At 37.9% G+C, this 14,001-nt stretch overlaps 1 protein-coding gene and 1 long non-coding RNA gene across 2 annotated transcripts; both read left to right on the top strand.

Annotated features, from left to right (window-relative positions):
• Positions 1-2,894: 2,894 nt before the first annotated feature.
• LOC126265798 (uncharacterized) lies at positions 2,895-3,820 on the top strand. The gene is made up of 3 exons (XR_007548265.1): positions 2,895-3,070; positions 3,137-3,285; positions 3,577-3,820. It is a non-coding gene; the product is annotated as an uncharacterized LOC126265798 (long non-coding RNA).
• An 8,897-nt stretch (positions 3,821-12,717) lies between these two features.
• LOC109597434 (leucine-rich repeat-containing G-protein coupled receptor 4-like) lies at positions 12,718-13,853 on the top strand. The gene has a single exon (XM_020013111.1). The coding sequence runs from the start codon at positions 12,718-12,720 to the stop codon at positions 13,810-13,812; it is 1,095 nt and encodes a 364-aa protein (XP_019868670.1). The 3' UTR covers positions 13,813-13,853.
• The last annotated feature ends 148 nt before the right edge of the window (positions 13,854-14,001 follow it).

Here is a 14,001-nt window from a genome sequence, read left to right on the forward strand (position 1 = left end):
ATTAAGATACAAATATTAACTAATCCAAATTCATTGTTTATCACTAAATAGTGTAATTAATAAAATTCTGGAGCAGTGCCCTAAAATTGTTTTTCCAATCTTAGTACTCGAAAAAAACATGATAAGAATGCTGAAGAAATTTTTTGCTTTTAAATAATACTCTTATAAATTAAAAGTATTGCCAAAACGGTTTCAAAATTTCTTCAAAAAATAATAACACTTTTCCAACTTTGTCTAGTTTTGTGAAATATCTTTTATATATTCTCCATAATAATGAGGCCGTAGAACGTGTTTTTAGTGCTAGTAATTTAAATAAAACTAAGTGCAGCTAAATGTTAAAAGTTCAGATAAAACTTTTGTTAATTTTGATATAGAGAATCAAATTTTAAGCAAACCAAATAACAGTATGTATTAATAATGTATTTTGTTTTTTTTAAGGATTTTCGTTCGTTCGTTTTGCGGTGACGACGAAGACGACCTAGGCACCCACCTTACGATGAACACGATACGTCGGAGGCCACGACGAAGACGGATTAAGGAAAGCTGCAAGAGGCTAGGTTGACGAACTTTTCAAGAAGAATTAGACCTTGCCAGAGGACGGAAACGTGATGGAATAAAAATGAAAGGAGAGGACACGAGTGAAGGTGATCAAAATCAAAACGATATTGACAACATCAGGACGAGGGCATGAACTTCGAAACATGGCTTAAAGAATCGTCCGCTGAAAAATGGCAACGGCGCAGAGGGCGGGGCCTAAACAGGATGTTCGAATTAAGTGTTTCCGGTTGCTGTCAAAAGAGAGTGAACGAGTGATGTTTGACAGTAATGGGGTAAGACGTGTTCTTGTGTGGTCTCTAGACGTGTGCTCCATCGATACGTCATAACCACCTTTTCTAAGTCTCTTTTAACTGCCACCATACCACAAACTGGGGGCTCAAGCGGGATTGTTAAAATAGAAAAAGAATCACTCGGAAAGTTTTTTTCTGAAAATGTCCCGAAAATCATTCGCTGAAGAGAAGAACGAAGCCGCGGGCGAGACCTAAACAAGATGGCCGAACTGTAAGTATTTCCTGTTGCAAATGTCTTTGATAATAAGAGTAAGATTTTTTTTATTTATAATAAAGGGAGGAAACCTTCAAAAAACATTTCTTGGTGGAATCCTGGAAAAAATAAATTTAAGCATGTGGTAACACTGATCAGAAGTTAGAGCGAGTAATCTTTAACAGTAACGGAGTAACACGTGTATTTCTATGATCTCAAAACACTCACGTGAGTTCTCCATATAAGTTATAACCACTTCCTTCGTGCTTTCTGTAACTCCGGCAATACCATAAATTGAGGGCTCAGCCGGGATTGTTAAAATAAAAAAAGATTTACCCAGAAAGTTTTTTTGACGTAAGGATTGACGTAAGAAAACGTCACAAAAATTGAAGAGGCAGAATTACGACGCAAACTTTTGCGGTGACGATGAAGACAACCTAGGCATTCACCTTACGATGAACACGACTACCGATACGTCGGAGGCAACGACGAAGACGGATTAAGGAAAGCTGCAAGAGGCTAGGTTGACGGACTTTTTAAGAAGAATTTGACCTTGCCAGAGGACGGAAACATGATGGAATTAAAATGAAAGGAGAGGACACGAGTGAAGGTGATCAAAATCAAAACGATATTGAGAACATCAGGACGAGGGATGTACTTCGAAACATGGCTTAAAGAATCGTCCACTGAAAAATGGCAACGGCGCAGAGGGCGGGGCCTAGACAGGATGTTCGAATTAAGTGTTTCCGGTTGCTGTCAAAAGAGAGTGAACGAGTGATGTTTGACAGTAATGGGGTAAGACGTGTTCTTGTGTGGTCTCTAGACGTGTGCTCCATCGATATGTCATAACCACCTTTTCTAAGTCTCTTTTAACTGCCACCATACCACAAACTGGGGGCTCAAGCGGGATTGTTAAAATAGAAAAAGAATCACTCGGAAAGTTTTTTTCTGAAAACGTCCCGAAAATCATCCGCTGAAGAGAAGAACGGAGCCGCGGGCGAGACCTAAAGAAGATGGCCGAACTGTAAGTATTTCCTGTTGCAAATGTCTTTGATAATAAGAGTAAGATTTTTTTTATTTATAATAAAGGGAGGAAACCTTCAAAAAACATTTCTTGGTGGAATCCTGGAAAAAATAAATTTAAGCATATGGTAACACTGATCAGAAGTTAGAGAGAGTAATCTTTAACAGTAACGGAGTAACACGTGTTGTTCTATGATCTCAAAACACTCACGTGAGTTCTCCATATAAGTTATAACCACTTCCTTCGTGCTTTCTTTAACTCCGGCAATACCATAAACTGAGGGCTCAGCCGGGATTGTTAAAATAAAAAAAGATTTACCCAGAAAGTTTTTTTGACGTGAGGATTGACGTAAGAAAACGTCACAAAAATTGAAGAGGCGGAATTACAACGCAAACTTTTGCGGTGACAACGAAGACGACCTATGTACCCACCTTACGATGAACACGATTACCGAGACGTCGGAGGCAACGACGAAGACGGATTAAGGAAAGCTGCAAGAGGCTAGGTTGACGAACTTTTCAAGAAGAATTAGACCTTGCCAGAGGACGGAAACGTGATGGAATAAAAATGAAAGGAGAGGACACGAGTGAAGGTAATCAAAATCAAAACGATATTGAGAACATCAGGACGAGGGCATGGACTTCGAAACATGACTTAAAGAATCGTCCGTTGTAAAACGGCAACGGCGCAGAGGGCGGGGCCTAGGCAGGATGTTCGAATTAAGTGTTTCCGGTTGCTGTCAAAAGAGAGTGAACGAGTGATGTTTGACAGTAATGGGGTAAGACGTGTTCTTGTGTGGTCTCTAGACGTGTGCTCCATCGATGTCATAACCACCTTTTCTAAGTCTCTTTTAACTGCCACCATACCACAAACTGGGGGCTCAAGCGGGATTGTTAAAATAGAAAAAGAATCACTCGGAAAGTTTTTTTCTGAAAACGTCCCGAAAATCATCCGCTGAAGAGAAGAACGGAGCCGCGGGCGAGACCTAGACAAGATGGCCGAACTGTAAGTATTTCCTGTTGCAAATGTCTTTGATGATAAGAGTAAAATTTTTTTTTATTTATGATAAAGGGAGGAAACCTTCAAAAAACATTTCTTGGTGGAATCCTGGAGAAAATAAATTTAAGCATGTGGTAACACTGATCAGAAGTTAGAGAGAGTAATCTTTAACAGTAACGGAGTAACACGTGTTGTTCTATGATCTCAAAACACTCACGTGAGTTCTCCATATAAGTTATAACCACTTCCTTCGTGCTTTCTTTAACTCCGGCAATACCATAAACTGAGGGCTCAGCCGGGATTGTTAAAATAAAAAAAGATTTACCCAGAAAGTTTTTTTGACGTGAGGATTGACGTAAGAAAACGTCACAAAAATTGAAGAGGCGGAATTACAACGCAAACTTTTGCGGTGACAACGAAGACGACCTATGTACCCACCTTACGATGAACACGATTACCGAGACGTCGGAGGCAACGACGAAGACGGATTAAGGAAAGCTGCAAGAGGCTAGGTTGACGAACTTTTCAAGAAGAATTAGACCTTGCCAGAGGACGGAAACGTGATGGAATAAAAATGAAAGGAGAGGACACGAGTGAAGGTAATCAAAATCAAAACGATATTGAGAACATCAGGACGAGGGCATGGACTTCGAAACATGACTTAAAGAATCGTCCGTTGTAAAACGGCAACGGCGCAGAGGGCGGGGCCTAGGCAGGATGTTCGAATTAAGTGTTTCCGGTTGCTGTCAAAAGAGAGTGAACGAGTGATGTTTGACAGTAATGGGGTAAGACGTGTTCTTGTGTGGTCTCTAGACGTGTGCTCCATCGATGTCATAACCACCTTTTCTAAGTCTCTTTTAACTGCCACCATACCACAAACTGGGGGCTCAAGCGGGATTGTTAAAATAGAAAAAGAATCACTCGGAAAGTTTTTTTCTGAAAACGTCCCGAAAATCATCCGCTGAAGAGAAGAACGGAGCCGCGGGCGAGACCTAGACAAGATGGCCGAACTGTAAGTATTTCCTGTTGCAAATGTCTTTGATGATAAGAGTAAAATTTTTTTTTATTTATGATAAAGGGAGGAAACCTTCAAAAAACATTTCTTGGTGGAATCCTGGAGAAAATAAATTTAAGCATGTGGTAACACTGATCAGAAGTTAGAGAGAGTAATCTTTAACAGTAACGGAGTAACACGTGTTGTTCTATGATCTCAAAACACTCACGTGAGTTCTCCATATAAGCTATAACCACTTCCTTCGTGCTTTCTTTAACTCCGGCAATACCATAAATTGAGGGCTCAGCCGGGATTGTTAAAATAAAAAAAGATTTACCCAGAAAGTTTTTTTGACGTGAAGATTGACGTAAGAAAACGTCACAAAAATTGAAGAGGTGGAATTACGACGCAAACTTTTGCGGTGCCGACGAAGACGACCTAGGCACCCACCTTACGATGAACACGACTACCGATACGTCGGAGGCCACGACGAAGACGGATTAAGGAAAGCTGCAAGAGGCTAGGTTGACGAACATTTCAAGAAGAAGTTCAAGGTTAGACCTTGCCAGAGGACGGAAACGTGATGGAATAAAAAGGAAAGGAGAGGACACGAGTGAAGGTGATCAAAATCAAAACGATATTGAGAACATCAGGACGAGGGCATGGACTTCGAAACATGGCTTAAAGAATCGTCCGCTGAAAAATGGCAACGGCGCAGAGGGCGGGGCCTAAACAGGATGTTCGAATTAAGTGTTACCGGTTGCTGTCAAAAGAGAGTAGCAGAACACATCAGTGTTTGTTTTCAACCCGTAGTAGGCATAATCTCGTGGCCAATAACCGATATACGATCAGCCTCATCCAGAACAAAATATTTGCATGAAGTGAAAGACACGATATTACGAGAGACAACATTAGACGATCAGGGTAACTTAGTCTGGATAAAAAACTGATGTGTCGCCACAGCACAATACGAACATCTTCGTAAATTTGTATGACAAATTCAGTTGTCGGAGAGATTATTTCCACAATGGGAAATACTGGGCAATCTTCAGTGGTGGATGGAGGTTGTTCTTCCATTAATTTGTCAATAATGGGAAGCAGAAAGACTGTAGTTTTTCCCAATCCAGTTTGGGCACAGCCGATCAAGTCTCTTCCATTTGCAATAATAGGTACAGCATATTTATGAATTGGAGTTGGTCTGGTTTAACCAGACACACCCGAAGTTATGAGAGTTATGAAAACGGATCCTTAACGTTATATACCGGCATCATTTGCGTGAATATCAGTGCGACTTTTTCCACTGGAGTAGCCCATGTCGCAACTAACGCTGAAGACTGGTTACACCAGACCACCTACAATTCAAAAATAAACGATACCTATTATTGTAAATGGAAGCGAGTTGAAGGGCTGGGCCGAAACAGGATCGAGAAAAACCGCATACTTTTCTGCTTTTCATTATTGACAAATTAATGGAAGAACCATCCTCATCCACCACCATCTTCACCCCGGTGCCACCGGGGGCTCCTTTACAACGACCTCCTCTATAACGACTTCCGCTCGTGCCTCTTATACCTTGGTCTCTATCACTGCCACTCCATTCAACGAAATATCAGGTGACGGAAACACGGTGGAGTAAAGATGAAAGGAGAGGACACGAGTGGGGAAGGTAAAAAATATCGAAGCGATATTCAGAAAACCAGCGGGCGCATGGTCTTGCTTGAAAAATCGCCGTTGAAATGGGCAACGGTGCTGAGGACATTGCCTTATCAGAATTGGTGAATTGTAGTGTTTTCGATTGCACTCAAGTGTCGGAAGAGAAATACACTAACGGAGTAAGAGGTGTTGTCGCTTAACAAGATGGCTAAGAAGTCTGCGTTGTGTTTCGTTTCCACAAACACAAGAGTTTTTTCTTTACCTTTAAATTTTTGAAGCATTTCAATTAACTTTTCTCTTATCGAACTTTATTACCAAGTGAAAATATTGCTCCACATCATTTGAGGCACGCACTGTCTACGATTCCAACTTCCACAAATACAAGACAAGAATTTGCCGGCCAAATCTTTTAAGGAAACGTAGCAGACATAGTCTTGTGGTGTAGCATTTGCTCAATCGCCAATATAAATCTCACATCTAGTATGCCATCACCTTGATCTAGAATAAAATATTTACATGAGGCAAAAGACACGATGTTATGAAAAACGAAATGGATTAGGCGATGAGTAATCCCAGGACCAAAATGTGACATCAGGCTTGTTCTCTTGTCGGAAAGATTATTACCACATTGGGATATGCTGTTCTTCCAAACCCAGTTTGGGCACAGCCCATCAAGTTCCTTCCATTTACAATAGATCTCGCATATTTTTAAATTGGGGTTGGGTTATACCATAACCACAGTCTTTACGTTTTCAAATAAAGTAATCGGACTGCACACAGTCACATCAACGTCAGTCAGTTTCATGTTGGATGGTGGTTTTTCTGGACCGGCGTCATTTGCGTTAATATCACTGCGACCATGTGGCCCATCCGATTACTTAATTTAAAAAGTCACAACTTTTAACTTAAAACGTAAAGAAGTCTGATTACAATATTTTCATGGAGTGAAAGACACGATATTACAAGAGACAACATTAGACGATCAGGGCAACTTGAGTCTGGATAAAAAACTGATGTGTCGCCACAGCACAATACGAACTTCTTCGTAAATTTGTATGACAAATTCAGTTGTCGGAGAGATTATTTCCACAATGGGAAATACTGGGCAATCTTCTGATTACACCCAACTCAATTAACAAATATGCGATACTTATTATGGTAAATGGAATGGAGATGATGGGCTGTTCCAACAACAACAATAGTATAAACTGAGGAATCGTTGAATGTGGTAGCAGTGATAGAGACAGACCAGGCGCGAAAAGTCAAGATTTTGGTCAAAATGATGCCAGACGCCACAGATCTAACAGCAAGAACGAAGCATGCGGTGAAAACAACGAAGAAGCGAGAAGCAGTTGAGGATGTCGTGACAAAGGATCCTGCGTTGGCAGAGAAGAGAGCGACAGCTGCAGTGGAAGAGGCTATTATAGCTGGGGTGGAGATGGTGATGGCTGGGGATTGTTCTTCCATTAACTTGTCAATAATGGGAAGCAGGAACCCTTCGGCTTTTCCCGACCCTGTTTAGGCACTGCTTGTCAACACCTGTTTTACTTGCAATAATGGGTATTGCATGTTTCTGTATTGGTGTTGGTCTGGTATAGCCTGACGTTTTTGCGCTTCCAAATAAAAGCTACCTAAGTTGAGAAGTTTCGAATGAATTAAAAGGACCGGCCACATTTTCGCCTGACAAATTCACATCAGTGAATGTGTCAAGAGAAAATGTGCCCAGTCCGATTATTCCATTCGAAAATTCCCATCTTGAACAACTTTTATTTGAAAACGTCTGGTTATACCAGACCAACACCAACTCAAAAATATACAATACCTATTATTATAAGTGAAACACGGATTTTTATTGGCTGTGCTCAACCAAGGTCAGGAAAAGCCGCAGCCCTTCTGTTTCCCGTTATTGACAAATTAATGGAAAAATAATCCCCACCCACACCACCATCTTCACCCCAGATATGGTCGCCTCTTACAACCCAGTCGTCGCCTTCTCCGCTGTCATCACGGGCTCCGTTGTCATGACCTTCTCTACTGCTTCTTGCTCCTTCATCATTTTCACCTCATGCTACGTCATTGCTTTTAGATTTGTGGCGGCTGGCACCATTTTGACCAAAATCTTGACCTTTTCCTCCTTCTCTGACTCTGCCACTGCTACCCCATTCAACGAAGTTTTGGTCGAAATGGTACCACATGCGACAGATTTAACAGCAAGGACCAAACATAGGATGAAAATATCAAAGAAGAAAAAGTTCATAGAGGAGATTAGTGTGTTTGAAATCATGGTAGTTCTCAATATAAGTCATGACCGTAATTTCTGTGTTTCCTTTCATTCCCACAATCCTACATAATATTATATTGTATCAACTTATGATCTAGTTTGGGGCTTGCTTGCTCCAAATTTCGCCAGGAAAACTTCCTTCAACGTTTACTTCATAAATGTATAGAAATTTCTCGAGAGTTTCAAATTTGAAATTTACCTTGTACAACATTGTTAAGGAAAAAATATTAAAATTAACTGACCAATTTGTCACATTTTAACTTATGAAAAGCTCTTTGTAAGAGACTAATTTTATGGCAATTGTAATGTGTCTTATGTGAAATATGAATAAAATTATATCAATTCGATACTGGTGTTTATCTGTGCTACTTTCCAACCCCACGAGTCACGAGTGTGACAATAGTTTAAACCTTTCAATACCGCAGGATATATAAGTCCCAGAGAATGTTCAAAAATTATTGGTGCGAAAAGTATCCACTTTTAAAGCGCTGGGATGGGACTAAACAGTAGTGATGTGATGATTAGCAATCAAGTAAAAAGATACAAAAGATGTGTGATATTTATGAGCAACTGTCACAATGCCACTATTGATACTACAGTTCGAAAAATGAAAGATGGTACTACTAAAAATATTGAATGCCCTGAAGCTGTGATTTTCTACAATAAATATATGGGAGGACGTAGATCTTGTAGATCAAATGATTACTTTATACGATTAAGATAGAAGAAGTGGGAAATGGTGGAAGTCTTTTTTAGTTTGCTAATGACCCGTGTTCATAATTCGTATATTTTGTATCAAGAACTCACAAAAAAATTCCATTTATCGATTTCGTAGTAGATGTAGCTGAAGAGTTGATCAGAATCTTTGTACAAAAGGTCCAAAAGACAGGGCAGGGTTTCAAAGAATGTCAGAGTTTTCGCAACTGTTGGAGAACATCTTCCAGTTGAAAAAGGCGGCCGAAACAGATGCATAAGATGCCAGTCCAGGAAAATTGAAAAAAGGACTAAAATCATTTGCCAAATGTCAAGTAACTTTATGTATTGATTTTCTTACACCATACCATACATAATGTAACAGTTTCAATAAAAATAAAAGTAAATATTCCCTACTCTTTAGGTATTCAGTACCTAAATTTGAGGTCTGATTATTTACTGCTGGCATATATTTATCCCATAATTAAACTACAGTAGGGGCATATGTATAATAAGGCACTTTTTTCTAAAAATCTGAAATTATGTAAACATGTTCCTTTACTTATTTACAGCACATTTATAATTATATCTTCACTGGCCAAAAGTCGTATTGAAAGGGTTAATATTGGTACTAATAAGCAATGTCGTAAACCGAGAAATGCCAGGAGAAGATATTATAGAGAAATATCCACAGAATACAGTAGCAGTCATAATCTAGTAACTTAACGAGATGGTTAGCGGATGGGGATTCGCTTGACTCAAGACCTACAAGAAAAGCTCTGATTTCTACTAAAAATGTGCCCAATTTTGACTTGCTTACATATTCGGTGGACCACAGAACAGGGTGGACGAATGGTTTTTAGTGACGAGTCTGTACATTAAACATGTTGCTCCTACATATTGAAATGATGCTCTTAATAAATGTGATTCAACAAGAAAAGGATCCCAAACACAATCAAAATTGTAATGTTGCTTTAGAGACGATGTTTTATTTTGTCCGTCCTAATCTCTAGACATCAACATAACAGGAAAAAAAAAGGATCACGTTTATAACCAAATTCGACACAAAAATTTTACAAATTTAAATGAATATTTAACATTTTAAATAATAATGGGGGCTGCTGTATAATAATGGAACTTCACGCATCCCTAAATTATTCCCTACAAGCTATGAAATTTAGTATAAAGAAGTTTTTGATCACTATTCGTGTGCTTTTAAGTTGCTACTGTTACAAAGTTGAAAACTTTCAACATCCTCAACAAGTTAGCACATTTAAATTGATCAGCTCTGCAATTAAAACTAATCATTAAATATGTAAATAACCTTGCACTACCGCATTTTTTCACGGCTTATTGTACTTTGGGTTTTAAAAAGTTTCATCCATACAATAGTAATGATCTACATCCCTCAGGTCATTACTTTGTGCGGTGCGGTAAAAAGAAAATTGTTATTTGATTGTTATCAAACGGATTGGTTTTATTCAGTAAAATTGTTGAAAATCCCATTATTGTAACGCGAACGAATTGAAACCAACCCGACCCAACAATAATTTCATAATGTCATATCAAGCGCAAAGCTCGGCTGCAAAGAGAATTAGCATTGATAAGCGTATGTCGGGAGAACGGCAATAACTTATTCGATCTGAAGTGAAATACAGCCTTTGCATCGGCTTTGGAAACTGCCATGTCGACAATGACGTTATCGAGAGCGCAGTTTCGGACCAATGGAAGAATTAAAGCAGTAAAATATATCAGTCCAGATTCTCTATGCTTATTTACGCCAAGCTGATGAATATCGCTTCAGTGCGGCGTATTGTGTTGTTAAATGGTTGCGGATTTGACTAACGTAAAGAAGATTAAACTAGATGCATGTGATCAATAGAAAATTATTTTCAATGGAAACCAAGACCTCTCACTGAAAAGAAATTAACGCACCACACCAATAAAAATTGATATTATTATTTTTTGAAAACGGGAAAAATAAACTCTTTGTATATTTATTTAAAAGCAGGTTTTATAATTGTTACAAAAAATCTTAACAAATAATAAAAAAAATAAGAATTTACAAAATTTGGTCTTTATCAAAAAGAAAAATTTGATCTTAATATGTGGTATTTCGACCTCTACTACGAATGACAGCCTCACATCTTCTGTTCATACTCAAAATCTAGATTCCAGTTTCATTTTGGTCCAAATTCGCCCAAATTTCGAATAAAAGAGTAGAAGCTCCACAACAAGTTATTCAGACTGTTAGGATGGTCCCTTAAACGTCTCCCAAGAATGTCCCAGATATGTTCCGTGAGGTTAAGGTCTTGACTGTGAGGTGGCCAGGTCCTAGCATTAATCACAACATCAGCAAGATAATTTCGGACTACATAGGCTGTATGTATGTGGACGTGCATTATCCTGTATTAGTAAAAAATTGAACGTGTAAGCGCATATGACGCGACATGTTCTTCTAGAATACATTTTGGTAACGCTCACCAAGTCGGTATGTGCTGTTAAAAAAATGCCTCCTCACTCCATAATTGAGCCCCCACCAAATAAGGTAGCATTTACGAAGTTACATTGAGCATATATTTCATTTAGCCGTCGAAACACACAAACACGTCTATGGAATGTGTTCAGGCAAAATTTAGATTCATTTGTAAGCAGAACTCATTGCGAATCCGCTTCTATCCAATGCCCTCTAGCAAAATTTAGTTGGGCTCTACGATAATCCATGGTTAAGGTAGGTTATCTTCCTTAAGACATTGTCGAATAGTTTCAATACTTATTCGAACCCTTTCTACGTTTTCTAACTAAGACTGTAAACTTCTTGTAGTCACAAACCGTTGTCTCACAGTTAAAAGTCACAAAAAAATGATCTTGAGCAGAAGTTGTAGCACGCTTTCTACCCTGACATGGTCTAGTATGTTCACCAGTCTCCATATATCGTCGTCGTATAACCTACGAGTAATGGATATATGGGCTATTCTGTGGTAACTCCAATCTTGTTATATTAAAACAACCCATTGATTCAATTAACGAAAGTTAAGAAGAAAATGGGGATGATAAATGAGTTCTAACGACACGACCTTTTTAATCTATTGTACTAATTTACCAAAATCGCTATATTTCAAATAACAAAAGAACTAAACATCTTGTAAAAACGTTTACACACTTTTTAAAAGCCATATACGGGGTTGTTTCAAAGATAATACAAACAATGTACTATTTACTTAAATGTAAAAATTTATTTATAAAATTATAGGTGCGTTAATTTCTGTTAAGAAAATATTTTTGTTTTATAATTTAAAAAAGGATAAAATATCCTTATAAAAAATAAATAGAATAATAAATAGAAATTTGTTCATGAATTTACTGAAGTATAATAAGGTTAGAGTGACTTCTTAACTAATAAACACTAATAAACAAAATGATTACCTCTGATGATCTAATTTTGATGTAGGTCAGCGTACCAGATGGTTTCAGGAAATTTATTCTGTTACCTCACGTCACAGAAACACCAAAATAAATTTGCAGAAAAAGTAACAATAAAATATTTATTATTACACCTGAAATGTGAATTCCTTAATAAATACAGAATATAACATAATAAAATATACATGTTTTAAATTTGTATATGTTTATCCGTGTGTAAAACTGTCATTCTTAATTAAAATATGTCCTCTATTAACTTAAATCAGATAATATTTATTTTAGGCTCCTTATACATGTGACTGACACACTTTGTGCTCAAAAACTAATTATAAGATAAATTGATGTGACAAAGTCTAATCACTTTGGATCCCAAAACTAATGGCACGGAAATTTTTCAATAAACCCCTTTAAACCAACACCGCTCTTACACCGTCAACAGACCATTGTCGTGTCCGAGCACAGCAGATAAATAAACTGATTTAATGTGACGGAGAAAAAAATTGCTCAATGAAAAAGATTTACTTATCCGGTCAAATTAAACACCAGCTCCGCCGTATCTAGACCATGTTGATTTCAATTCAGTACAACAATTGATCTCAAGACGGCAACATGTTACAGCGCATCGTGTTGTTAGTATCATTGTTCAGTGCACTCTTCGATTTAATCGTCACCGCACAAAGGTGCGAATATTTGAGAAACATTACAGTTACGGTTTTCCAAGAAAATGGGGACCCCTACAATCAGACCATCAACGGATGCATTGAGGACGTCGTTTTCAGTGACGAAAAGAACGTAGTCACGGCCATAACCATTTCCAATCAAAATATCACACACCTTGGAGAATATTCTGTGAGGAATATGGCGTACATAAATGAAATTATAATAGAGAATTGCGTGCTGCAGAGCATTGAGGCTGGGGCGTTCAGTAATTTGCCCAAACTCAGCAAAATCACGTTGGGTTTCAGCGAATTGAAAGATGTGGCTATCGACGTGTTTAATGTCCTGGAGAATTTGCAGGAGATTAGGATACATAACACCGACTTGGACACAATAGACAAGGAAAGTTTTGCTAACATGCCGCTCTTGAGGAAGTTCTCCAGCGATATCAATAAATTGGAATACTACGACAAGGACTGGTTCACCAACAGTGTCAATTTGGAGATACTGGACTTTCAATTCAACAAAATTAACTCGTTACCAGAGAAGGCGTTTTATAATTTGAAAAAATTGAGGAAGGTCAACTTCAACAACAACGAAATATCATACATCGAACCGAACGCCTTTGAAGGACTGGACAATCTGGATACGTTATATTTAAACTACAACAGGCTAAAAATAATAAACGACGACATTGTGCCAGACAAATTAAAAATCGCTTCTTTATACATTAACGCAAATTACCTAAACTATCTGTCAAATGCACTACTTAAGAAGGTAAGTGTGAAACAAATTTCCTTGGACTACAATCCTTGGAAATGTCCTTGCCTCGATCGCATTAATTATTGGTTAAACGAAATAAACGGCACCACCATAGGAACACACAACTGTACCGGATACACACCAATGTGTCTTTATTCGAAGAACTTTACAAATACATGTTTGGATACGATCGATGAAGATCTGACTACGGAATATATTCATAAATTAAGGAACGCCACTAAATTCAAAACTGACCTCAACCCGTACTGTGCTAGATTAGACTAGATTTGTGTCTGTTTGTATATATTTATTTAATAAATTATTTTTTTGATTGTTTTTATTGTTGTCTTTTAACTTCATTTCATTTCGCTCTAAATAAAACTTTGTAACAAGCAGCAATGTATTATAATTTGCACTGATTATTCATGAGTCTAAAAACTCTTTCAATAAGATATTTGTATTAGGGGGAATTAT

Source organism: Aethina tumida, chromosome 1 (assembly GCF_024364675.1).
Source record: "Aethina tumida isolate Nest 87 chromosome 1, icAetTumi1.1, whole genome shotgun sequence".
Taxonomy (NCBI): Eukaryota; Metazoa; Arthropoda; class Insecta; order Coleoptera; family Nitidulidae; genus Aethina; species Aethina tumida.